Genomic DNA, 24,467 nt, shown 5'->3' with positions numbered 1-24,467 from the left:
GAAAACAATTTTCAAATGTCAAGTTCAGGTGGAAATTATCTGAATGCTAAATTTGATATTTTGACAATTGTTTGAATACCAGAGCCCGTTATTTGATGCACAATTACTCTTATCACGTCTGTGTACAGTCTAAAAAAAGAAATAGATATGTGTAATACTTTAGTATGACCAAATCGGAAAGCAGGGCCCAGTTGCATAAATTAGGAGCAATCAGTCTTACTTTTCCAATTTCAACAAGGTATGTAAATTAGTTACATACCTTTTTATGTAACTAATTTAAAGATGTTATAACCAGTCTTGAATATTTTTTTAAGACTATCTAGGCTACTAGTCTAAGCTGTTTTTGCAAGTTTATCCAGGTCTAATGATTTTTGAGGTAATCGGCTAATTTGTTGTTTTCATTTTCCTTTTATTCTATTTTTAGATTCAAATATCAGTTAAAAGAAAAAACTTCAACATCATGCATTATTTACGTACATCGATTAAGATAATATTTGGTATAAACGTTAACTTTTGCAAATCAATAATGAAACATAAATTATTAAAATACTTAGTTCCCTCAAACCGGTCAGCTTTCCCTTTTATTTGTATAAATGAAGAATAAATATGACCTCATACACAGGTGGACAAAAATGTCTCATATGGCTGCAACTGCTGCTGACATCATTTGTATATAACATCAGTGTCATGCCTGACTTTTCTTTCGTGTCATTTGTCTAATGGAAAAATTCCAGGAGGTCATTCGATCTTTAACGTGTCAAATTCAGAATTTGGAAAGAACTGATCAAAATCGTTCAGTTTTCCAAAACGTGTTAGCTAAATATCATTCTGCTGTTTGACCTTTAACAAAAGCATTTCCATATCACAGTGAAAAGCACCATTACGACAAAACCCAAAACTGTTATTGTTTCGAAAACTTTTGGTGGAAAAAATACTTTAGATGGCGTGCATTACTGAGGACATAAACAGGAAATGTGAAGTCTTTAAAATCATTTTAAAAGATTTAAAAAATCCAGTTCGTCAATACCCTTGTGAAATGGTCCAGTTGAAAGAATTTAAAACATTTGAAGGCAGTGAAAACATTTTGCCACGTTGCATATGATCAGTTCTGGTGAGATTTTTGCAGGTATGAACTTTATTCACCCGAAAGTGTTTTGCAATCAGTGTAACAAGTTGGCATCTGGGCTCAGACACGGCTTGAATATCCTGTTCACAAATCATTTGAGTGCCATTTTTTATAGAAGTCAAGAGGAGAAAGGAGAACTTTCATTGTCAACATCGCTGTCATCTTAATACCAACACAACAGAGAAATAACTTAAATAGCTTAGACGGAACACTGGTGCCCTGAGCGCAACCATTCTCAGAAAAATATTAACAAACACAGTGTGTTGAAATACAGAAAATGAAATGCAAGATCACAAGTCACACAGAAGAATCAAGTGAATCTGCAGGTAGTTTTGGTCTTAATTCAAAGAAGATTTATCACATTGATCTTCCATTCATGCCACTGACATCAAGGTCAGATAAGCCTTAAAATCCTTGATTCATGCTTTGGCATGATACTTGGTTGAAATGGTTGGTTACAAGTTCAACTGACACATGAAAGTTGAAAAAAAAACTGTGGCGTAAAGTTAACCGCATCTATTGGCTTTCTGCAAGACTGGTCTTGCAAATCATTTTGAATGGCATGCGACGGTTACTACGGTTAAGCATTTGCTTTGGTTATCAGCAAATTCTTTGCCTTTTACAACTATTTAGGTTTGGTTATCAAAACACATTTCCCATACAAGCTTCTCACTGTAGCTCTGGTCCGAGAGGTCATTTTTCCAGACAGTACCTCCATAAAGTGTCACATAAAACATTCTATTACACATACATTTAATAATTGAATTGAAAAATGATAAAATATTATAAAGCTAAACCACATAAAGTTCTCTTTAACGTCTAAAATCGGACGGGTTGGGTTCTGAGCGGCCCATCACTTGGAGTGGAGAGAATCATTCCGTGTCTGCTGACACCTCGCAGCACGCCGGTGTAAGAAGCGGAAAGCGTAATCTTTCCTGGATAGAGTTGTTGACATCCCTGTGGGTTTCCTATTGAAATTAAATGGAAATGAGACGGAAATTTTGGAAAGACTGAAATAATACCCTAAAAATGGCACAAAAGCAGCAGATGAGAGAATCGGGCAAAGTGCGTCAGAATTAGGAGGTTTGTATCACGTATTTAGAATCCGTCTCTCATTACATGTGAATGTTTATGCTGGCTCAGGTGTCTGTGAATGATAGATTTACAAAACTTTCATCCTTCTGAATGTCCCTCTTCATTCTTGAGTTTTGTAAGTCCTTTGTCACGGTGTCTTTGAATGGCCCGCCAGATGCGACACAGCACACCGCCCCTGTTGTATACACATTCAATGATTATATTTTTGACACTAAAGCCTCACAATGAATTTATAACATCAAACGACCATCTTTAAACTAAAACTATGTGCCGGTAAAAATGAAAATTCTGTCATCATTGATACACCATCTTGTCAATTCAAACCTGCATGATTTTCTTTCTTCTGCAGAACACAAAAGAAGAAGAAAGTTGGTGGCCGAACATTAGTGGAACCCATTCACTTGCATTGGTTTTGTTTCAATAAAATAGAAGTGGATGGGTGCAACTGCGGTTCGGATACAAACTTTTTTCACAATATTTTCTTTTGTGGGTGAAATACCACTTTAAGCTACCTATAAGGGTTACACATCTGTAAACACATTAAAACATGCTTCATAAATGTGGGGTCACAATACTGTACTGTAAATTATTTTATGCACTGCAGCAAATATCAAAAACAGAATATGTTATGCTCGAGTACTCCTGCTTTTACAGTATATACCCAGAAAACAAGCAATATGGGTAGTTGACAGAAAAACAAAACAATGGAGATGAATCTCTCTTATGCGGTTTTATTTAATAAATCTAAATATTGATAATATATTATTAACAGTTTGTTTACAACATTTTTGCAGTCACCGTAGGTCACTTTATTCTTTACGTCGAGTCAAGAAGTAAAGGTGTCATGTTCCGATCATCTTTTATTATTCTATTTTCTTTTATCAAGTTCCTCTTTTTTATATAATTATTTTACTACATTTTGAATCCTTATTTATGATAATCATTTATAATTTATTATTAAGACTTTCACTTCGCATATTTGCGGGACAGGCACCTCCCTGAACCCTTTCACGGTGAAAGACAAAACTTGTGTTTCTGCAGTCCTGGGGCTAGATGGGTGTGAATGCAGTTGTGAAAGGAATGTGAACAGTCATGTGATTGTAAACATGATGTTCAACACCTAGAAAGTCTTCAATACTTTTACTCGGTCCGTTGCTTTTCAAAAACGTCTTTTTGTGAAACATTTTGCATGAAAAGTGTGTACGAGCACAATTTTCCTTTGCACATTTTGCTATAAAAAATGATTTTGTTTTCAGATATGTGTTTTCAGTGTTGCTCAAGTGTCCCAAACATGCTTTAGTGTATGGAACGGCACACAAACTCACACGTAGATAAACATCTACCCAATTAAATCCTCACCTGAGCCTGAGGCAGCGAAGGTCTTCCTTAGTAATATCACAAAGAATGTCGTTAAGTGAATAATCTTCCGAAACGAACTGCCAGGGACATAAACCAAAGAAACCTTAACATTAATTTTCGATTCTTCTTATTGTTATATAAAAGAACGTGTTAGTCAGTATGTTTTGGAAATAGTTCTGTATAGACGGTATGAGTCACCTTGTCTATGGTCCCAGAATCAGCGCCATACTCCTTTAGCCAATCGGTGAGCTTCTTATCAGGCTCGGGCTGTGTAGCAATCTGAAATATGGACGGACCGGGCGCCTCTGGTACGGGGACTGCATGGAAGTTGAAACAATAAAGAACAGATGCCAAGATAAACGTGTTTTCAAAAACACAGACAGTATTGTTAGGCGTCAAACTCAAAAACCCAGGCTTTACCAACAGGTACATTTTCTCAACCAAATTTTAAAGCACCATCACATGTATCTTTCATGGACAAGGGAATCCCAGAATGCTTTGCAACAAGCTCTGAAAACCGAATATCTACATGAAATCGGACTATGCATGTTTAAGTCATAATGTATTGAAAGTGGTATAGATCACATGTAGATACCCTTATGTCTATGACAAAATGTAAATTGTGGTTCCAAAACGAGATAACTCATGGTTTTTATTACGATATAATATTTTTATTGTGTTTATTGTGTTAGTTAGCTGTATTTGTTGAGTTATGGCATAAATCAAAATAAACAACTGTAGTTTGATTGATTTTAATTGCACAATGAAAACATATTAAACTCTTTAACAGAGTTCTCATTTTAGGACCGAACTCTTCAACTAATGTTAGCACACACCTGTAGTCGGGGTTAATTTGTAAGCTACAAGGATTTTTTTCATTATTTATTGTCTAGGCTGCAAGCCAAAACACGTTGTACCAGGACACGTTGTGTTCAGCAGTGACATGTATGAAAAGAAATGAATGGAATGAGTGATTTGTCAGATCTCCAAAGAAGTGTTACTAATTGTAGATCTTTTTTTTTAATTGACACTCCCCACATCTATGAGATGAGTAAGAGGTGATATCTCTTATGTAAGGGAATCTGCTCGTTTTCTTTTATCCCTGCGTTTTTACATTATTTTGACAAAGAACGAAAGGCCTTTCATGTTTAACGTAGCCGACCTGCAGCGGGTTGTTGTCTGATCTTGATAAGCTCGATGTCGTGTGCTCGCTGTTGTAGAGTCTGTCTAAGAACCTGCTGGTACTCTCTCTCCTTCTGCACCAGTTCCTCGAGCAGCCTGCAGGGGGCGACATTACACTGAAAAAGTCTCCATTCAAACATCACTCTCTACTGCATAACAACAAGAAATGTGGGGCGCTCGGGACACATAAACAAAAATCACAAAAAAGTTGAAAGATCTAAATGAATACATACTAAATGAGCTGTAAAATATCCCGTGGTAAAGTTAACGGATGACTGCTTACTAAAAATATAATGTTTACCTTGGTGGAAAATGAATGATCAGAATTTAATCTTAGATCTCTTATATTTCTTTTCAAAACTTCCTGCAGTGTCACACGCAGAACATGCATCATAAAAGGGCTCCGAAACAAAAAGCATTCGTGTTGACATTTTACATGGTGAGCAGTTTCCTTTGAAGCATCTTGTAGATTCACAGAGCATCTATCCATTCATGTCATTATCTAATCAACAAATCAAACGGTTTATCAAAGAAAAAAATGCGATCTCAGTGATTTGAGTTGTGAGAACTGACAACAAAGTGCTGGGTGAAGAAATATAATGCTGTGAGAGAAAGAATGACCTGTGCTGTGTCTCAAATATACAGCAAATACTTGGATATAAAAATATAATTTGTATTTTTGCAAAGGATTTAAATTTCACATTAAAATTCATATTTTGGACCTTGCTGCCGTTAACTGCATAAAACACTAATGAAAAGTGTTGAACTGTTGTGTGCACCTGTTGGTTTCCTGTTTGAGGCGTCCCAGTTGGATTCCCAGTGGGTGCTGTGGCCGCTGAGCCTCATGGGATGTGACCGAGCTGAGGGTGCTGACCCCAGAGGTAAGCACTTGGTCTTCCTGCGGCGTGCGTGCCACCGAAACAAAGTCGGCATCGTCTTCTACATCAACTTCATCAGCATCCTTATCAGCTCCTTCACTCTCAGATGCCGGACCAAAATGGGTTTGCAGCTCTAAGAGATAAAAGAGATGTATTCAGCTCTCCTCATTTTAGTTCATTAAATGTTGTATTTAATAGTTCTATTTTCTTTCAATTGATGTTATTTTATTTACAATTTAACTAAGGCACACGGACAACTGGTTTCGGTTTTCTGTCACACGTACCTGGAATCAATATCGTGACAGCTGCCTGCACAGCCCGTCTGATAATGTTGTCCATGGCAAACATCCAATGAGGTTTAATGTGATGGTTTCTCAACACTTTATTTACCTATGACAGTTATGAAGACAGACAGGAATATTCTTGTTGTCATTCGCACACCAAACACAGGGGGGAGGTAGTGAGCTACAAAAAACAGCATTAAAACATTAAGGGGATAGTTCACCCAAAAGTCAAACTCAAAATAGATTTAACTTATATTATAAATTTTTGAGAAATCTGTATAATACAATGAAAGCCAATAGGGACCAATGTCGTTTGGTTTCCAACGTTCCTCAAAATATCTTTATGTGTTCTAGAAAAAGTTGGCTTTGGGATGACATGAGGGTGAATAAATGATCAAAGAATTGTCATTTTGGGGTGAACTCTCCCTTCAAATAAACTGCTGTTACTAGAAATAACGTAACAAACTGTTTTCTCACCGAATCTTGAAAGCCAAACAAAACCAGTTGGATCTGATTGATGGAGGTGCTGTCGAAGTCCAGGTCCAGTTTGAGTTTTGAGATGGTGGTCGCCATGACGCGTCGCTCGGGGCAGCGTATAAAGTCCCGCAAGATGCAGATGATCTGTTTGATGTGGTCTACTGACAACTTCAGCTCTTCTTGACCCTAAAACACATAAATAAATCCCCTGTGTAAAATGCAAACAGACAGACATAAGCACAAGCCCACAGACACACACACCTGGATATGGTTCTCCATCAGGTTGGAGGTGACTTTATCTTGGTCCTCATTGAGGACCTTGTAAAGAATGGCCCGTCGTTCGCTGTCTTTCTTGAGGAGAAAGAGCCCAGAGTCACTGTTCTCAGAAGAGGCCGGAGAGCTCCGATCTTCTGCTGTAGGACTTTCATCTGGAACACTGAGAGGACATCACAGACTGGTGATACATATTGAATGACATGACGTCATTCCAAACCTGTAGGATTTTTGTTCATCTCCAGAACGCAAAAGAAGATATTTCGGGGAACGTTGTTAACCATTGACTTTCATTGTATGGACTAAGGACACAAAACCACTGAGACATTTCTCAAAATATCTTCTTCTGTGCAAAAGAAATAGTCATATACAAGTTTTGAATAACATTGGATATTATTATATAATTATTTTGGTGTGTGCTATCCCTTTAAAGGATCATTTGAAAATTCTGTTTCCATTGACTTACCCTCAGGTTGTTTCAAACCTGTCAAAATGTCTAAAGATATTTAGAAGAATGTTAGCAAATCTTCAGTTCTTGGACATAATTATGCCAGAAGTGCTTAAAAAGCATTTCTAATTTTTGAAACATGTCAATGAAACAACGTCCAAATAACTTACACAAAAGTGCATCTAGATATTTACGTATGTAGCAGATCACTCAGGCGTGACAGGTGTGTGTGTTAAAACGGAGGTAAAGAAGTGGTCAGTGAAGTGTTCATGGGATTATTTTATTAGCAGTCAGTGAGTACCTGCTGTAAAAGACATTATCTCATTACGCACACGTCCATACACCTGCACAGCACACCTGTCCTTTCATTCCTGCGTGTTAATTAAACAGCGTTTCCAAGGAGTCCAGAGACGGCTAGAACGGACCCCGACGCTTCATACCCGGAGAGTTGATTTACAGGTGCGCTGAGTGCCGTACCGACCGCTTCGTAAACACGGTCACATCATTAACATTCCAGACTCGAGTTCGACAATCGCACAAACGCACGCTTACACACACACAAACTAAAACAGTCGCACACGTGCCAGGAACTACGGTCGTCAGTTCAGACGCGACTAATGTGTTTGAAAGCTGCTGTGTGGAGGAACATTAAAGCTTCAGATTTGAAGATTGCTGATGTTTACATGCCAGTTGGGAATGTTCCGAGCTCACCTCAGAAAGTTTGAGCTGGGCGGTTTGATGAGGTTCTCAGAGCTGGAGCGTTTCTTCTTCTCGAAAAACACGTCTTGTTTGGAGTCGCAGTCTGGAGACACGGAGCCTGGTTCACTGCTGCTGCTCCCCGTGGCCTCCGCCTGCAGCTGCACCGGCAGTGAAACGCTGCGGATGTAGTCTGAAAAAAGTCAAACACAAACGCGGTCACAACATTTCTGTTTGACCCCCTGGAAGTGTGAAGAAGACCTTGAGATTCCCCTGAGAAGAATGGGAAACATGTCACGGCCTCAGCAACAAATATTAATAAATATCGCACTTGCATACATTTATTTTTTTAAACAGTATTTCTTTACTTTTAATTATTTATGTACGATTTTGAAAACATAAGCTAATGCACAAATATCGAAATAATACCACTGTACTGAAAACAAATCAAAGCCTCGACAAGAAGTTAAACACGTGAGCCACATGAATCCAAAGCCACCGAGAAAAGAAAGTAAAAGAAAAATGACGAGAATGAGGAAAGACACAAATTGTCCAGAGCACACCATGAGGATCTCACACTTCTCTGAGGACACACAAGGACACAAACATTGAGACACAAACCTTGCCACACTGTTACACAGAATCCAAGCCAATGTGAGCCGAATGGATGGCATGAAGGGAAAAGGAAACGAAGTTGTTAGTATTTAGTCTGTATTTTATAAACTAGTACACACACTACGCCACAAAACTTTGACAACTACGGCACTTGAGAGCCGTCGCAGTTACAGTTGACACCCGTTTGATGTTATATATTGGACCATAAACAGCTGTCGCAAACTGACATTTTTGTCACGTGAGAGAAAAATTCTGAGATTTCTGATAATACAAAGTGTGTTTTGTTAAACACAAAACTGTGAGAAGCTGTCTGTGGACTGCGGGGTGCGCGGCAGGACGGATCATGCATGAAGGTAAAGCGAACCTGTGATCTTGAGATTTTTCTCATGCTCGATTTTTCTCAGACCCCTCCTCTGCCTAACCCCCCGATGTTTTTAACGTTGCTTGTGTAAGTCCTTTCCCAGTGACCGGCTGAGGGCAGTTTGGACAGGTCGCAACTTATCCACACAGCGGCGAGACGCAGGAATGTTGTGTTGTGAGGGGTTTGACAGCTCTGCGTGGTTGCTGGAGTGTAAACGTTTTGTTTGCACTCGAAGGACCCTAACTGCCATGCACACCATGGATATGAGCAGACGGGTCAACCCGGGTCATTATTATCACAGCTGCGGAAAGCGTGTCGAAAAGTGGGTTGCAGATGTTACCTGAGGGTTTAAATGCGATCTTGTTCTTTTTGCCTTTGATGTTTTGACGCAGAAACAGATCTTTGAGCAGCTCCCCGGCCATCGTACGTTTGTTGGGGTCCGGCTCGAAGCAGGAGAGGATGAAGGATTTTGCCTCGGAGGAAAGAGATTCTGGGATCTCGGGGTGGATCTTAAACATCCCCACCTGGTAGAAAGAGAGAAGACATGATTGAAGATGATTTTTAAGACAAATGCTAAATAAATCTCTTTGAGTGCCTTCACTTCCAGGCCAGATTATTGCACTGCAATGATCAGAAATTTGATTTGGATATTAATCTTTAACATTTTTGTTTAAATAATAAAATTGTAAACGTTTTTTATCTATTTCTGGGTCTTTTCTTTCCTTATATATGACTAAATAAAATTTATAAAAATTGAGGAACATTGCAAAAAATTTGCTGGAAAACGATTAATTGTGATTAATCGCATCCAGAATTAATGTTTGTTTTTACATATTATATTTCTGTGTACTGTGCATTTTCATTTTGCATTTATAAACACGAACACATACAAATACATGTATTCATATTCAGGAAATATATACATGTTTTTATTTATATTTACTAATAAATATTTAAATAATTATATACAAATGTTTATTCATTCTTTTGCATGTATGTGTATGTTTTTATAACACAAAATTAATTTGCACAGTACACAAACAAATATTATGTAAACACAAACTTTTATTCTGGATGCGATTAATCGCAATTTAAATGTTATTAATATTGCTTCATAATTAACTTGATATATTATATAATAATAGTATAATAGTATAATATTATATAATATACCACGAGAGGCTGAGTAATGTTGTGACATCCTGGAAAACTCCTAAATTTTTACTGTGACTTCCACCAGCTAATGAAATGAGACCTGTCCAAACCGGTTGAATGCATCATCTACATATGCATATCTTTGATAAAAATACAAAAAACGATCCTGACCTTAAACATGGCGGCCTGTGGCTCTCCCAGCTCATGAAACGGAGGTTTGCCTGTGGCCATCTCTATGATGGTGCACCCCAGCGACCAGATATCCGCCGGAGCCCCGTAACCTCTGGGGCCCTTATCGATGATCTCAGGGGCCATGTACTGTAACGTACCTAAACAGAGGTTTACCAAGAGAGAATGTAATTAAATAAGAAAGCGCTATCACACAGAAAACATACAGGAGTGCTGATAATGAAGGACGAGTTGGTGAATGGATGTCTGCACCTGTTGTGATGCTTCAGCGGCCACTAATGAAACACAAACACACTCCTGTCTCAGACGCTATGCTAATCTAATTACTCTTCCACGGGAGACATTCTCACGTTACCAGCGACAGGACTCATTATCGCGTACCGTAGTGGAAGCCTTGCTGTTTTGTGTCAGGTAACACAAGTTATCTAAGCCCTGGAAAGGTGACCTAGTTCACCTTTTACAGAAGTCAAATACAGGTTTTGAACGATATATGAGAGTGAATAAAAGATGAGAGAATTTGTATTTTGGGTGAACTATCCTTAGACATTGTTTGGATGTGGGGGTGCCTGATACTCCCGCAGATCCTCTTTGGTGGGGCTAATGAGTGACTGAACTTTAACCAAAACTGTGACCTGGCAAGACCACCAGGATGCACACAGCAAGGGTCAAACCGAAAAGGGTCAGACTGCGTTCTACAGCTAACAAAAGGCAATGAAATGGAAACAAATGTATTACCGGTAAATGTCTCTGTGCAGGGGTTGACTCCAGCGAGTCTCTTAGAAGTTCCGAAGTCAGAGATTTTCAACACGCCACTGTAGGTGTTGACCAACACATTGTCCCCCTGTTGACAGACATGTGTTCAATAAAATTCACCGAACGGAGATCGAAGCAGTTATGGGGTTATTTATACCTTGATGTCCCGATGAACGATTTGGTTCTCATGCAAGTAACGGAGTCCTTCCAGGATCTGTCTGGTGTAGAAGATGATGGTGGCCTCTTTCAGGGGACCCCACTTGGAACGAAGCAACGCTGACAAACTTCCTATGACAAATATGAAGCGCAAAACACATAAAATACCAAATATACCCTCAGGTATGTGTAACAACAACTACACACACCTCCTGGGACTTGTTCCATGAAGATCTTGATATAGCCGTCCTCTGACACTGAACCCAGGTACTGAACGATGTTCCTGTGTTTCAAATACTTGTGAAGGGCTATCTCCTCATGCAGAGGCTGAGAATATCTGTAAGCATCATAATATTTAAGATTTAAAGAGTGCATAACATGAGATCATGAAAACTACATGGAAGTCTACCAAGTTGTAAATCCGAAGGTGAATGAATAACAAAGTTAGTGGCTTGGAAGAAAGGGAGTTGACTCCCAATCACGCAAATGAGTCGTCACTAGTCCGATTCGCGAACCGACGTGGATTTACGTCACTACATGTATTCCCCGCCTACGTTTTGCTAGGACTGCACATGAAAACTTCACTCTTCTCCCCCAAACAGTGTAGCTTGTGAGCCTCAGTCTCGGAAGACCAATCACAGGAGACTAGACCATCTGATCAATCACATCAGACTAGGCTAGCGGAAATGAGGGGATTATAGCCTACAGATGAATTGCCAAACTAATCATTTGAGAGTCAGTCAAGAGGTAAGGTAAGAATAACTGCCTATTATTACAAAATAATCGTGTTTTTACACCTTCTACGTACAGAAACTTGTTGTTGGACACCCCATACAAGCAAAGTAGGAGGATCTTAAAAACATCTAGTTATGTACTCGACATTTGACATAAAAATATGATGCATAAGATGTTTCCTACCTGCTATCCTTTTCTGGGATTTCTTTGATGGCGATGCGCACCTGGTTGCTCAGGTCTCGCCCTGCGTACACAACTCCATAAGTACCCCTGCCGAGAACCACCCTGTCGCCATTCTCATTGTAGTCATATTCGTACTGAAGGACAATCCAGGATTTAAGTACCACAAGCCACACAAAAACCACACAGAAACTAAATGTGAGGAGTTGTCACCTCCAGGGTGTCTCCATCACCCTCCCCCTCCAGCTCGACGGCATTTCCTGATCCGTCTGTTATTAACTCCTTCACCATGGAGCAGAACCTGTAAAGACCATCCGGGTGTCAACCAATCACTAATCAGAGCAGCCATGCTACAATAAAAAGTGCTACAGTCTGAAACCTAAAGCAAACGTTGACACAACTTAAGCAACACCAACCTGCCGCACTGGTCCTCTGTGGAAAAGTAGATCTGGAAATCATCCGAGTTGTCATGCACATACAGAAAGCAGCAGCGCTCATCAAATTTGGAGATGCTATAAAGAATAAAAAGACATGGAGAGCATTTGTTACACATTATGTGTGAATCACATTTTAATGAAGGTTTGGTTATGATTTTGTCCAGAAAGAAGGTTCAAGTTTGTGATCGTTTTTGGTGTTAAAGGAATGATATTTGGAAGTAGGTTAGTAACCAAACCAAATATTACTGTGGTTGTCAATGGTGCCCCAAAACAGTTTGGTTTCCAACATTCATCAAAATATCATCTTTTGGGTTGATGGGTGTAAATAATGACACATTTGTGGGTGAACTACCCTTATAAACCACCAGCTAAGACCAGCACACAACAAACAGCTCAGTTTCTTTCTCCAGGGTAATGAGATCTTACACTGTATGATGGACAATATTGACATTCAGTCAAAGATCAGTGTGTTTCGAACAGACAGAGAATGTGCAATCTTTTATCTCAGTAAAGAGAAAGTGGAACAAGAGAGAGAGTCCCACCTGATGCCTTTGATGGAGGATGCCGTAAAGTTCCACTCGTGTATCCCCTTCTGTGCACAAACCAATAAACTCAGAATCTCTACAATATATACCATTATTGTGTAGGCTGGTAAAAAACAAATATTGAGTGCACTGACCGTCTCAGCCGGAGACACATGCCATATAGAAACATTCTTCTCTTCAGCTTCACTGTTAATGGACACATATGAGGGCTGGTAAACTTTGGTGGGCTCCAAGATCAACACCTGCACATCGACACAAGTGAAGAGTTTATTAAATGCAGCTCTATATCAATGCAATGATTGCAACACTTAGGGCCAAATTTACAAACAGGTTGCGGATGTGCCTGCAGCACCTCTTTTGGCGTTAAAACTACTGTCTGTATTTACTAAAGACGCAAACTTTATGGGAGAAGAGTATTTAAATGAATCACACAACGCGATTCGTAAAGTTTGCAATCATCGTTCTATTGGTATTTGCGGCTCTATTTAACGCCCAAAAAACTGCTCTTGGTAGATTGCGTTTCATTATGGTAATGCAATATTGTGCCTGTGTTTTTAATTTGCGTCTTGTTAGAAAATCCCCTGCAGAAATGTCCATTCCCATCTGCGCTATTTTTGAAATGGCACTCTCAAGCTATTTAACCCTGGTAAGTAAATCTGGCCCTAAATGTGGTGGTTTGTTACCGGAAAGCGGAGGCCGTTGGTCGTTCCCTGGGTGGCCTCCACGATGATGTCCATCCAGAAGTTGAGTCTCTCTCTCTGGGGCGAATACTCAGTGTTCTGCTTCTTAAAATGTTGAATTAGTTGAAGGTTCTGGACCACTGATCGCAGGTACCTGATTTTAGAAAAAAATCAACACAGGTAAGTTCTAGTCAGTTCTGAAAAATTAGGCATTGCAAAGGACCCACTGCACCAGACCTGCTAAGCCACATATCATACGTAAATCTACTTCTGTCTATGTGACATTAATATGACATCTGACATTCCACATACAGTATACATTTTTATGTTTACCATATGGGTGGCTTGAGTTTGAAAAGTTTTTCTGCCGCTTGTACAGCTTTAGGAATGTCATTGGCCAGCATCCCGACGGTGAAGAACTGTCCCACATCCCAATAGTTATTCATCTTCTCCAAACTGCCTTTACGGCCCAGCAGACTATTTAACCTTACACCTGTAAAAGAGAGTGGGTTAGAAAGAAAAACATTATTTTTGTAAAGATCCTATAGTGAAGTAAATGGACAAGTAGGAACTGGAAACAGGAAATGAGTTTCCCTCACCGATCTTCCTGAGCTCTATAGAAGTCTCAAACTGCTGTCCGGACACTATAAGAAGCACTGCCAAGTTAATTCCTGAATAGAGCGTGGGCTGCAGTTCAAAACCTTTTCTATACCTGCAACACAAAATAAATATATTCAATTTTGCCAGGTTGTCAGGGTGTTGCTATGTGATTTGTACGGTAGTTTAAGTGGTTGCCAGAGTGTTGCTATGTGACTTTTATGGTGGTTTAAGTGGTTGCCAGGGTGTTGCTGTGTGACTTATATGGTAATTTAAGTGGTTTCCAGGGTGTTGCTTTGTGACTTTTATGGTGGTTTAAGTGGTTGCTTTGTGACTTATGGTGGTTTAAGTGGTTGCTTTGTGACTTATGGTGGTTTAAGTGGTTGCCAGTGTGTTGCTATGAGACTTTTATTGTAGTTTAAGTAGTTGCTAGGGAGTTGCTAAGTAGCTGCATACTGCCCAAAACTAAATATTCTCTTTCATTCATTCTATTGTTTGCCATGTGAAACTTGAAACACCTCCAAATGGCTCATTAGTGCTATTGTCTTGGCGCATAATGTATTGAAACTGTGAGAATCAAGCAACACCTCTGACTCACTTACCACTGGATGGCATTTTCTCTATTCTTTGTGTCCTTGCAGTCAGAGTCGAGGAAGATGTCTTTGTAGATACGACCGCAGAGGCAGAACATGTCAGGTGCGGGATGTTCGCAAGACTGAAGGACCTGCAACATCACACGTAACGCCTGCTCTCTGTCCCCGGGACTATTCCGTCTGCACACACACACAAATCCAGTTGTTCTTCAGATCAATGGGCTGCGTTATAAATAGCACTGAGCTGAATGTATGCTTGCCAAGCATGTGAATAGAAGAATATACCACACAATGTAGATTTGTGGTCACCTATTTAGAGCAAAAGCATAGTGGAACTGAATCATGGGCTGGTTGGCCAAGTCACAGGTGGGCAACATCTCAATGGTCTGAACCAGTTTAACCATGGCGTCGTAGTCCTGGAAGACACGGCATTTACACATTAACAATGACCAACAGCTTTGTGAATTAAGCAGGATGGGAAACATCTGTAATGCTCAGTTGTACCTGTATATCTCTGTAGGAGAAAAGCAAATTCATTACAATGTCCTGAGTTAAAACCTCTGTGTTGTCGATGCGGAGTTTGATTCGAGTAAGCTCCTTGGCCAATTCTTCTCCCTGGTATTTTTCTCGAGCTTTTCGGATGTCGTTTAAAAGTGTGTCTTTGTACGAAGCACTATGAGGACAGAGGAGAAAAACAGGGTTTATTGGAATAAAATAGATGTCTCTGATTGGTTGGCTTTTTGATATATTAGGACATTAATGTATACAGCAGCGGAAAAGTATTTCTGAATTTATAGGTATGTGTTAAGGTTAAAATATCAGCTAACAATATTTTGTTATACTAACAATATTTCTACCCAATTTAAAATGTAAATATTGTTTCTATTTGCATTTATTTGCAGAAAAAGAAAACTGAAGACACAGGTGAAAATAAGAGAAAAGTCTGCATTTTTTATCAGACCTCAAATAATGCAAAGAAAACAAGTTCATATTTACTTTTAAGCATTACAACAGAAATATTAAGAAACATGAATTTAGTAAATTTAGTTCAAAATTATTTCTTTATGTGATAACCTACATAAACATATATATATATATATATATCTTGGGAAATATAAGCATAACTTCCAATATATGATATTAAAATTTACAAATTTGGCAGACGCTTTTCTCCAAAGCGACTTACTTTGCATTATCCTATTCATTTGTTTCTAAATTTGTGCAATCCCCTGGGATGGAACCCACAACGTAGCGTTGTTAGCTCAATTTTTACACTTTTCTGGGATGACTTCTGAGCACTATGTGAAAGTACACCAACACTTGTTAGGAGGTACAGGAGCACCCAATACATCCTGCAACACTTGTGTGTGTCTGTCTCGATGATATAATCTGACTATGTGGTCTTCACTTTCTCATCCAGTAAAAGTCCTGTTTCACCCCTGTAGAAATGAGATGGACACTTGAACGCTTGAGGATCATTTGACACCCAGTTCAGCTCCAAGTCACATCTCTGATCCTATGATAAACACAAGCTGCAGAATTTCACAGCCCTTCAAAATGACAGCACATATCTAAACGCAATCATACCATGAAGTAACGTGGATGTCTTTGAGCAGGTTGGCGAAGCGATCCACCAGCGGGACACAGAGAGGACCCAGAAGGTTATCCCAGTTGGGCTGCATGTACTCTGATGCTCTACGTTGGGCCACGTTCTCACAACACAAGTACTCGTTGTTGGGTGTCATCAAGTACGGAATGAAATAATAGTTTCCGCTGGAGGCCTGAGGAACAGACGCAGAAACAAACTTTTTAACAAGAAAAAGTTCTAATTTGATAATTTGCTTTTTGATATGAAATGGCAGAACAAAAATGTCTGGCAGAAATCTGATGTACTCTGCCGGCTGCCACTCTGAGAGCCTAAGAAATCTTGTTAACACCTTTGATCCTATCCCAGAATTCCACTGGGAAATGGATGAGGGTGGACAGCGGTCCACCACATCAACACTTCAAATGTAAGAGGTCACATCCACCTTATTTCAAGTCACCGCTACTCTATTAAATGATCGTGGTCTTTGGTCTTAACATTAATGCAAAGTATAATTTTAGCATTTGGACTCTTTGTATCGATCCACAACCAAAGCATGACAACTATTAAAGTTTACTACAGGAGACAAAATGTTAATCATAATGACTTAAAAGTGTAACAAAAACTGAGACTCACATTTCACATTCAACTGTAACTTTAATGAGACAATGAACCATCATGTCTGTCGAAATGTCAGATGTGAGTAATGTTAGAAGTCACTCTATTTCCCATACATGCACATGAGAAACCACAAGTGCATTTTCCCAGCATGCACCAGCATGCTTGCAGCACCTACTTTGTTTCTTAGGCCAGAGCCTCTGTACTCAGGAGGTAACTGGACCCATGGGAAGCCGATTTTAACTGGCCTTGACATCTACTCCAGATGACACAACCGAGAGAGAGAGAAAGACAGAGAGAAAGAAAACGAGAGCAAACAAATAAAGGAAAAAAAAGGAAGGAGAAAATGAGGGGGAAATGTGACAGATATAGAAATATAGACTACACTGTACATACAAAAACAGGAAGGATAATGGTAACAGAGGGCACTGGACTTTAGCATGTCAACATGAGACAGAAACATGAAACCATTTTAGTTCTGTAAGGGGAGTTCAACAGGATATAGGATGTAAAAAATAGGGCACTAATAATAAATGACTGGATTATGATAAAATGATTTGTAAGATGAAGACCTGAATGTAAGAATGCAGTGGATTGATGAGTCAAACTCATTTGCTGTTATTGCTTAAATCATTTGTACACTTTGATGTATTAACTAAAAGAAATGCCGGATTATTTACAACCATAGCTTAAAAAAAATAAGGCTAATATGATACAATATATTATATTACATTGTAGAAATAAAATGTACTAATCATTTTACAGACACCCAATGCAGTTCACATTTAAAATTCAGGTGAAACAGGTGTAAAAAAGCCATAGGGAAAATTTCTGAATATTAATACAATATTCTGTGCCTTATTTTTACTGTTACAGTGTATATTAATTACATTACATTTTATCATAGTTTGATTATATTATGATTATCCAATAGCTTTTACATTCAAAACCAACAGTAATTTGGATTTACTTTGGACAAATGTTTTTTATTTGGTAAATCATTGACATTCAGATCAATATTTTGTATGAAGAAAGCAAATAGGGTGCATTTTAACTTCATGTGGAGATTAAAGGTCCAGTGTATACATTTTTAAAGCATCTAGCGTTGAGGTTGCGAACTGGAACCAACATCCCCACTCTACCCCTCCCTATCGAATCACTACGGTGGCTGACACAGGAGTAAGATGTTGTAACTTTTTGCTTCTTTGCCGAAGGAGATAACATATTTACGAAATGCGCTCTGTAGAGCAGTTTGTCCGATTAAAAGCCGAAAGATGAATTCCATGAAAGGGGACTCCAGTTTATGAAGATATAAAATAGCTTATTCTAAGGTAATAAAAACATAACGTTTCATTATGTAAGGCTGCGTTTCTCAAAGTGTGGGGCGTGACAGACGGAAGGAAATTTGGTAACTTTTGTGCCCATCTCTATTTACGCCCTTATTTATTGACCAAAACAAACCAACGACACATTCAAATCTAACACTGGGTTCACACCAAACGCGAATTAAGCGTTCCACGCCTTTTATTACTAATAAATGTATTCCATTCCATTCCATTTTCTACCGCTTATCCGAACTACCTCGGGTCACGGGGAGCCTGCGCCTATCTCAGGAGTCATCGGGCATCAAGGCAGGATACACCCTGGATGGAGTGCCAACCCATCGCAGGGCACACACACTCACTCATTCACTCACGCACTCACACCCTACGGACAATTTTTTCCAGAGATGCCAATCAACCTACCATGCATGTCTTTGGACCAGGGGAGGAAACCGGAGTACCCGGAGGAAAACCCCGAGGCACGGGGAGAACATGCAAACTCCACACACACAAGTCGGAAGCGGGAATCGAACACCCCACCCTGGAGGTGTGAGGCGAACGTGCTAACCACTAAGCCACCGTGCCCCCCTAATAAATGTATAATTTATAAGTTATTTTTTGCGTGAATGACAAATATTTTCTACCTTCGCGGTAGACGAGATTCGCATCATTTGCACCGCCTGCTGTGAGTTCGCATTTATACGTCTTTGCATAGATTTTACATGTAATTTGCTTAATTCACGTTTGGTGTGAACCCACTGTCACTAAAAACAACATCAGACTGCCTGTCGTGCCTGTTCACATGACAAATGTTACCATTTTTTGGGGGAGATTGGGGACAGGCAGGGCTCAGAACCCTTCCCTACCTCCAAACTGGCAGTCTTTATACACCTCTGAAGACATAGTTGTGTATATTATATTGCATTTCTGTCAATAGATCCTCACATTGCACATTGGAGTTTTAAGGCAGAGAAACTACAACGATTTCAGAGAAAAATAGATCATTTCTTACTTAAATGATGCCAAAGTTTAGATCAACACCTCAGCAGGCGGTCTATTTAAACACATGGACTGGACCAAGTGTCTGGGACACAGATACCATCAACCAGCTCTTTTGTCACAAAACACTAACACCCACTGACTCAACAAATTGCCATGACAACCCTTTTGGGTTAATCAAAATTTTATTTTAGCCTGGATGTGATGAAACAGAACCTTGTGTCCGTTCACAACACATTAGTACAGTATGTACATAAAAGAGAGTTCAGGAAGCAGTCTATCCGCCATTAAATGTTTATTTTAAGGCCCTGACACAGAGTAGCATGTAAACCACAGCACAGTGTGTCATAAGAGATCCAAAAATAGCCTCATACACAAAGCTCTTGACACACAAGCCTTCTCAGCCAACAGGAGACACCAACCCTCCTTGCATTGCAGGCAATGTTCTTAAACCTCATCACGTTACAAATCCTTCACAGAGAGAGACTGATATGATACTTACTGTGTTTTTCTGTCCCACCATGTCCTACATAAAAAGAAAAGAAAGAGTTACTAATTTAGGCCGTTTACAAAAGTACACGAATGCACTACTGCAACAGGTTGACGTATTAGCCCTGATAAATAAAGTTGAAGTGCGTTACATGTTGAACTATTTTAAAATCTTTTACATTTTTAACAGTGTTCAAGTGATTTTCTGTACCATGTTGGGGGTGGTTAATAGGTGGATGATTTTGTATTTAAAATATGTTTTTGTAATTTTGCCCAAAAGAAAATTAAAAAGAAAAAAGAAAATTAAGACAATTTAAATTTTTACAGAATATTTTCGTTTTATTATAATTGATTTATCTATTTGTCTTTTTTATTCATGACATGTGCCCTTAAAATCATTCATCAAAAATATGGACATCCTTTCCCCTCCAAACATCTCTTCATGCACAACGTACATCTCGATGCGGAGATTGAACTGCTGTCCAATGGCTTTGCTTCTATCTTAAAACGATCCAATTAAAGCAACACTATAGAACTCATGCTCACCTTTCCTCCATGTGGTTGATAAGCGCAATTGTCTGTAACCAGTGTGGTAAATAATGTAATGTGATAATAAACGTCAATTTAAATGTGAATTTGTTTACTAAGCAGGTTGAACCAGCGAATACAAACACGTTGTTGGAAACCATGTCACACTCTTCGGCAGGCAGATGATATGGGTGGAGCTGTGTGTACCGATCCGAACAGGATTTACAGAGCAGGTAGCTGCTGTACTAGAATTCGTCCGGTTAAGAGTTCTTCTACCCCTCAAATCATTTTGAGACATTATTTTAAGGTTGAAAAACTACAAAGTGTTGCTTTAACTCCCAAAGGACGAAACCAAATCTCGCAATACACTGTTTCTTGTTTTCGAAGCCATTTTTTTCGGATTTGCATTTGAGAATGAAAAGAACACTTTGGCAGCATTCACATCATGCCAACTTTAAAATTTTGTGTATTGCCATTACGATCACATCATAACTCATCCCACTTATTATATTTGTTACATTAATGACATCTGTGCAACATAGTGAATGGAAATGGACTCAGTTCTGGACTAGTTGATATTGTCACAAGGCACTTTAACAATAACAGTTGCACAAACACACCTCATGACACCCCACCTAATGCCACAACGCGTGATTGTCATCATATCATTGCACTAGAACGCATGCCTTGCAATGCCTCCCTGGCAACGTGGCCATGTGCAGCTGTCCTGGGACTTGGGATCGCATGTCTGAGCTGTTCAGTGCCCAGATAACTGCTTCCCAGGCTGAGAATAGCAGGCTGGCCCTTGATAGTAAGCAACCACTTTTTCAGAAGACAAAGATGCTAAAAGTAAATGTTAGAGTCTATGGAACCCCCGTATAACCTCACCCAACCTCTGCAAGTGCTTGGGAGGGGGCGGAGCTCAGAATAAGGCACATAGTGAATAAGCCAATCAGGGGCTCCGTGGGAACATGAAAACTGATTAAAAAAAAATGACAATCAGAGTTTGTGTCTCACCTTTAGGGACTGTGCTGTGTCAGGGTCTATGTCGTGGTAGAGGATGACATTGTTGGCCATGTCGAAGCTCTCACGCACACCAAGGTGATAAAACAAGGAGGGCTGTCTGAACACATCGCTCATGTCCACCACTGCAATATCTGCAATCGGTCAGGGACACAGTGAGCACGCTGAAGGAAAATATACAACAGAATCCCACCAATGCAGTACAGAGTGTTGCATTTCAAATGCTTTAAACGCATATAGGCTACTGGACGTACATATTGGACAGCCTCTCGTAAAATCTACCCATTACGTGATCTTTACGAAGAACAGATAAACAACTGTAGTTCATGTCAGTTTCAGGGCACGTTCGTTGAAAAGCATGAGGCTTGTCAACAAACCCTCCTCCATGATCTATGTTTGTTTAGAATTGACTTTCCGTAACATAACACTATAATGTCTTTTAATAGATATCCTTTATCTTTTTTCAATATTAGGTTAGTTACATGTGCTTTCAATCAAACGCAAATGTGGTTTCAAAGGAAAGCAGGCAATCGTGCAGGTTCCAAAATACAAGAACAGACATGATGTGACCAGAAACTGATGCACCACTAAGACACATGTGGGTGTGGTACAATTAACAGAAAACTTGTCTATATGTTTCTTTACGTAACTTGCTCTCCCTTCTCATTTCCGTAAACGGTTCAACTTATTTTAAACTCTAAAAGTGTGAATACATTTTAAGTGCCCTTTTACTCATACACTGTTTTTTTTGCTCAAAATTGCTAAATGAACCAGGTCTAATCAAATTCTGCATACACACAAAAACATCTCATGGTAGAACCCTTATTATTAACAGACCCCAAAAGTAACCCACGTGGTTTTTAACAGCAAGTGAAATATACTTTATACTAGACCTGGCAAGCAATTTCCAAGGAAAGGAATGTGCCTGAGGCAGAAATCCCAACTGCACCCCTGCAGTTCTTGAAAGATTGTAACACCCATCCTATGGGAATGCCCAGTGATATCTAAGCCCCTAACATAACTCTTCTGATAGTTTACATAAGCAAAAAGTTCAATGACTTGAAAAGTTCTCATCTTGCTGCAAGTCTATAATCATGCAGAGTTCTGTATGATCGGACCCTAAACCTAACGGGACATGTGCCATGCATCTAAACTTTGGAGACCAGGGTCATGCAGAGCATAAGATGTTTCCTAAGGCTAAAATCGTGAAGAATATTGCTTTTAACAGGGAATACGCATAATCAAAAAATGTGTAGCTTTCAAGTTGGAAAGCGTCAACCAAATGCAACGTTTGCGCATCCAACAGGCGTCTCTCCAGTGTAACTCACCCGCGTCATAAAAAGTATCGAGCACCGATGTCTCTCCAAAGTCTAATCGTCCAAAGGTAACAGTGGTTAGTATGGCACTCTCCGCGTCACAGGCGCGCTGGAGACACTGCAGCGCGCCGGACTCCGGGCTGTTTGCGGCTACCGCCTTTAGTCCATCATTCAAAACATAAACCGCCCGCAGAGACCTCTGTTTGGTTACGGGACTTGGGCTGGTCACATCGGTTCTGTCCGCGCCCGCAGACATGGATCCCGCGGCGGTGTGATCTCCACCGGCCTCTGCTGTAGGTTGGTTGGGCATGATCTCCATAGCGCGAGTAATCGTCGTCCCCCGTGCGCGTCCCTCTTTTCTTTCCAAAGTTAATCAATAATGAATAACCAAAGTTTAGCCCGCACCTGTGCCGAAGAGAGACGCGCGCCTCTGACGTCCAGCGTCTTGCTATGCATTAAAGCAGCGCACATCACTGCATATTATAATAGAGCAACGTCCCGGTCCAGTTTTATCTCGTTTGCGCCAGCAGTCGAGCAATTTTACCAAACAACGCACAAAGCGGTTTTCTAGTCAGAGGCAACAAACTTCATATCAAAGACGCGCAGCGCGTTCTCTCTCTCTCTCTCTCTATCTTTCTATCTATCTCTCTATCTATCTCTCTCAAAGACAACCAGCTTTATCTTCCTATTTGAGGAAGTCATTCCTCTCCATCTGCCTTCTGTGAAAACGACACAAGCCGATCATTTCCTCAAACGCGTATCCTTCCGTTTAACTGTGGGACGTGTTTCAAAAACGAGGAGAATTGTGCAAAAAGTTCTGCCTTTGACTGAACCTTCTGCGTCAGACCCCCTTAAATCATCTGGTGCAACTATCTAAATATAAAACTGCGCGTGCCAGAGTTGCGCCAAACATACAACCCTAAATTTGCTACACGTTTAAAACGGTTCAACTTCGGACCACTTCTTTGAAAGACGAGACAAACAAACTACACAAAAACACTAAACCCTTAATACTATAATACTATATAGGTGTAGTATTTGTTGTAAACCATCGTAAACATGGTTGTAAACCATTTTAAACATGGAGCTACAGCGGTAAGAGCATTGCGTTAATAACGCAAGGTTGTGGGTTCGATCCCAGGGGACTGCAAATACCTATGTAAAATGTATAGAATAACGCAATGTTAGTCGCTTTGGATAAAAGCGTCTGCCAAATGCGTAAATGTAAATGTAAACACAGAACGTTTCCCTCACTCATCCGGGTATTTTGCTGAATGGATTGTCTTTTGTGTACCTCACCCAGGTGTGTGAATGAGTGTGTTCGACTGCGCAGACGCGTCATCAGCATCATCCTACCGCGAGAACGATTCAAAAGGAGCTGTCTCCGTATGCTTTGTAAACGCTCTCGCGATACCTTGACGTCCTGCCGTTGATGGTCTGCGCGGATCACAATGGAAAGCAACCGTTTACATCCCTGCTAACTGAACGGATTCATTATCATTTATTCACAGAACAAATTACCCAAATACGAAGTCTTACATCACACAGGTCACAGACATGACCAATTTGTGAGTACTTCGTCATACTTCTTTGTCAAAACGCGTCATTGACTGATTTGGAGTCTTGCTTAACTGTGATTTCTCAGTGGTCGGCTCATGTGGTGTAATACCAGTATCACTCCAAATAACTTTTCAGAAGTTCCTCATTCATATTAGTATTTTTAAAAATGTATTAAAGTTGAACTTGCCCTTCAGGTGTTGTTACTGTGGAAAG

At 39.8% G+C, this 24,467-nt stretch overlaps 1 protein-coding gene across 4 annotated transcripts; it reads right to left on the bottom strand.

The window, feature by feature from the left end:
* Positions 1–1,115: 1,115 nt before the first annotated feature.
* On the bottom strand, positions 1,116–23,764 carry map3k15 (mitogen-activated protein kinase kinase kinase 15). 4 transcript variants are annotated; one of them, XR_008905468.1, is made up of 31 exons: positions 22,707–23,763; positions 21,373–21,512; positions 19,841–19,864; positions 17,196–17,273; positions 16,402–16,595; positions 15,319–15,487; positions 15,124–15,230; positions 14,824–14,994; positions 14,224–14,336; positions 13,958–14,117; positions 13,628–13,778; positions 13,079–13,186; positions 12,942–12,991; positions 12,379–12,474; positions 12,176–12,263; positions 11,966–12,099; positions 11,257–11,384; positions 11,049–11,179; positions 10,874–10,979; positions 10,121–10,278; positions 9,135–9,318; positions 7,834–8,011; positions 6,663–6,837; positions 6,402–6,587; positions 5,925–6,030; positions 5,542–5,773; positions 4,743–4,858; positions 3,779–3,897; positions 3,581–3,657; positions 2,246–2,396; positions 1,116–2,094 (listed from the first exon to the last, which is right to left on the bottom strand). XR_008905468.1 is itself a non-coding variant. In XM_056738363.1 (31 exons), exons 1-30 carry the CDS (start codon positions 23,011–23,013, stop codon positions 2,300–2,302), a joined length of 4,083 nt encoding a protein of 1,360 aa, XP_056594341.1. In that variant the 5' UTR covers positions 23,014–23,764; the 3' UTR covers positions 1,116–2,094; positions 2,293–2,299. The 4 variants fall into 4 exon arrangements, 3 of the variants coding, with proteins under 3 accessions (XP_056594341.1, XP_056594342.1, XP_056594343.1); XM_056738363.1 differs by having other exon boundaries at positions 2,293–2,396; positions 22,707–23,764; XM_056738364.1 differs by having other exon boundaries at positions 1,116–2,396; positions 12,942–12,988.
* Between the last annotated feature and the right edge of the window lie 703 nt (positions 23,765–24,467).

The sequence above is a fragment of the Triplophysa dalaica genome, chromosome 23 (genome assembly GCF_015846415.1).
Source record: "Triplophysa dalaica isolate WHDGS20190420 chromosome 23, ASM1584641v1, whole genome shotgun sequence".
Taxonomy (NCBI): Eukaryota; Metazoa; Chordata; class Actinopteri; order Cypriniformes; family Nemacheilidae; genus Triplophysa; species Triplophysa dalaica.
The sequence above is the reverse complement of the archived record's forward strand: the minus strand, read 5'-3'. Positions and strand labels throughout refer to the sequence as shown.

Coding starts and splice junctions, on each gene's coding strand:
- map3k15 (XM_056738363.1), bottom strand. CDS start 23,013: ATGGAGATCATGCCCAACCAACCTACAGCAGAGGCCGGTGGAGATCAC. Junction 19,865..21,372: donor ACACAGCACAGTCCCTAAAG/GTGAGACACAAA, acceptor CTTTTTATGTAG/GACATGGTGGGACAGAAAAA. Junction 12,992..13,078: donor ATGTGTCTCCGGCTGAGACG/GTCAGTGCACTC, acceptor GTTTGTGCACAG/AAGGGGATACACGAGTGGAA.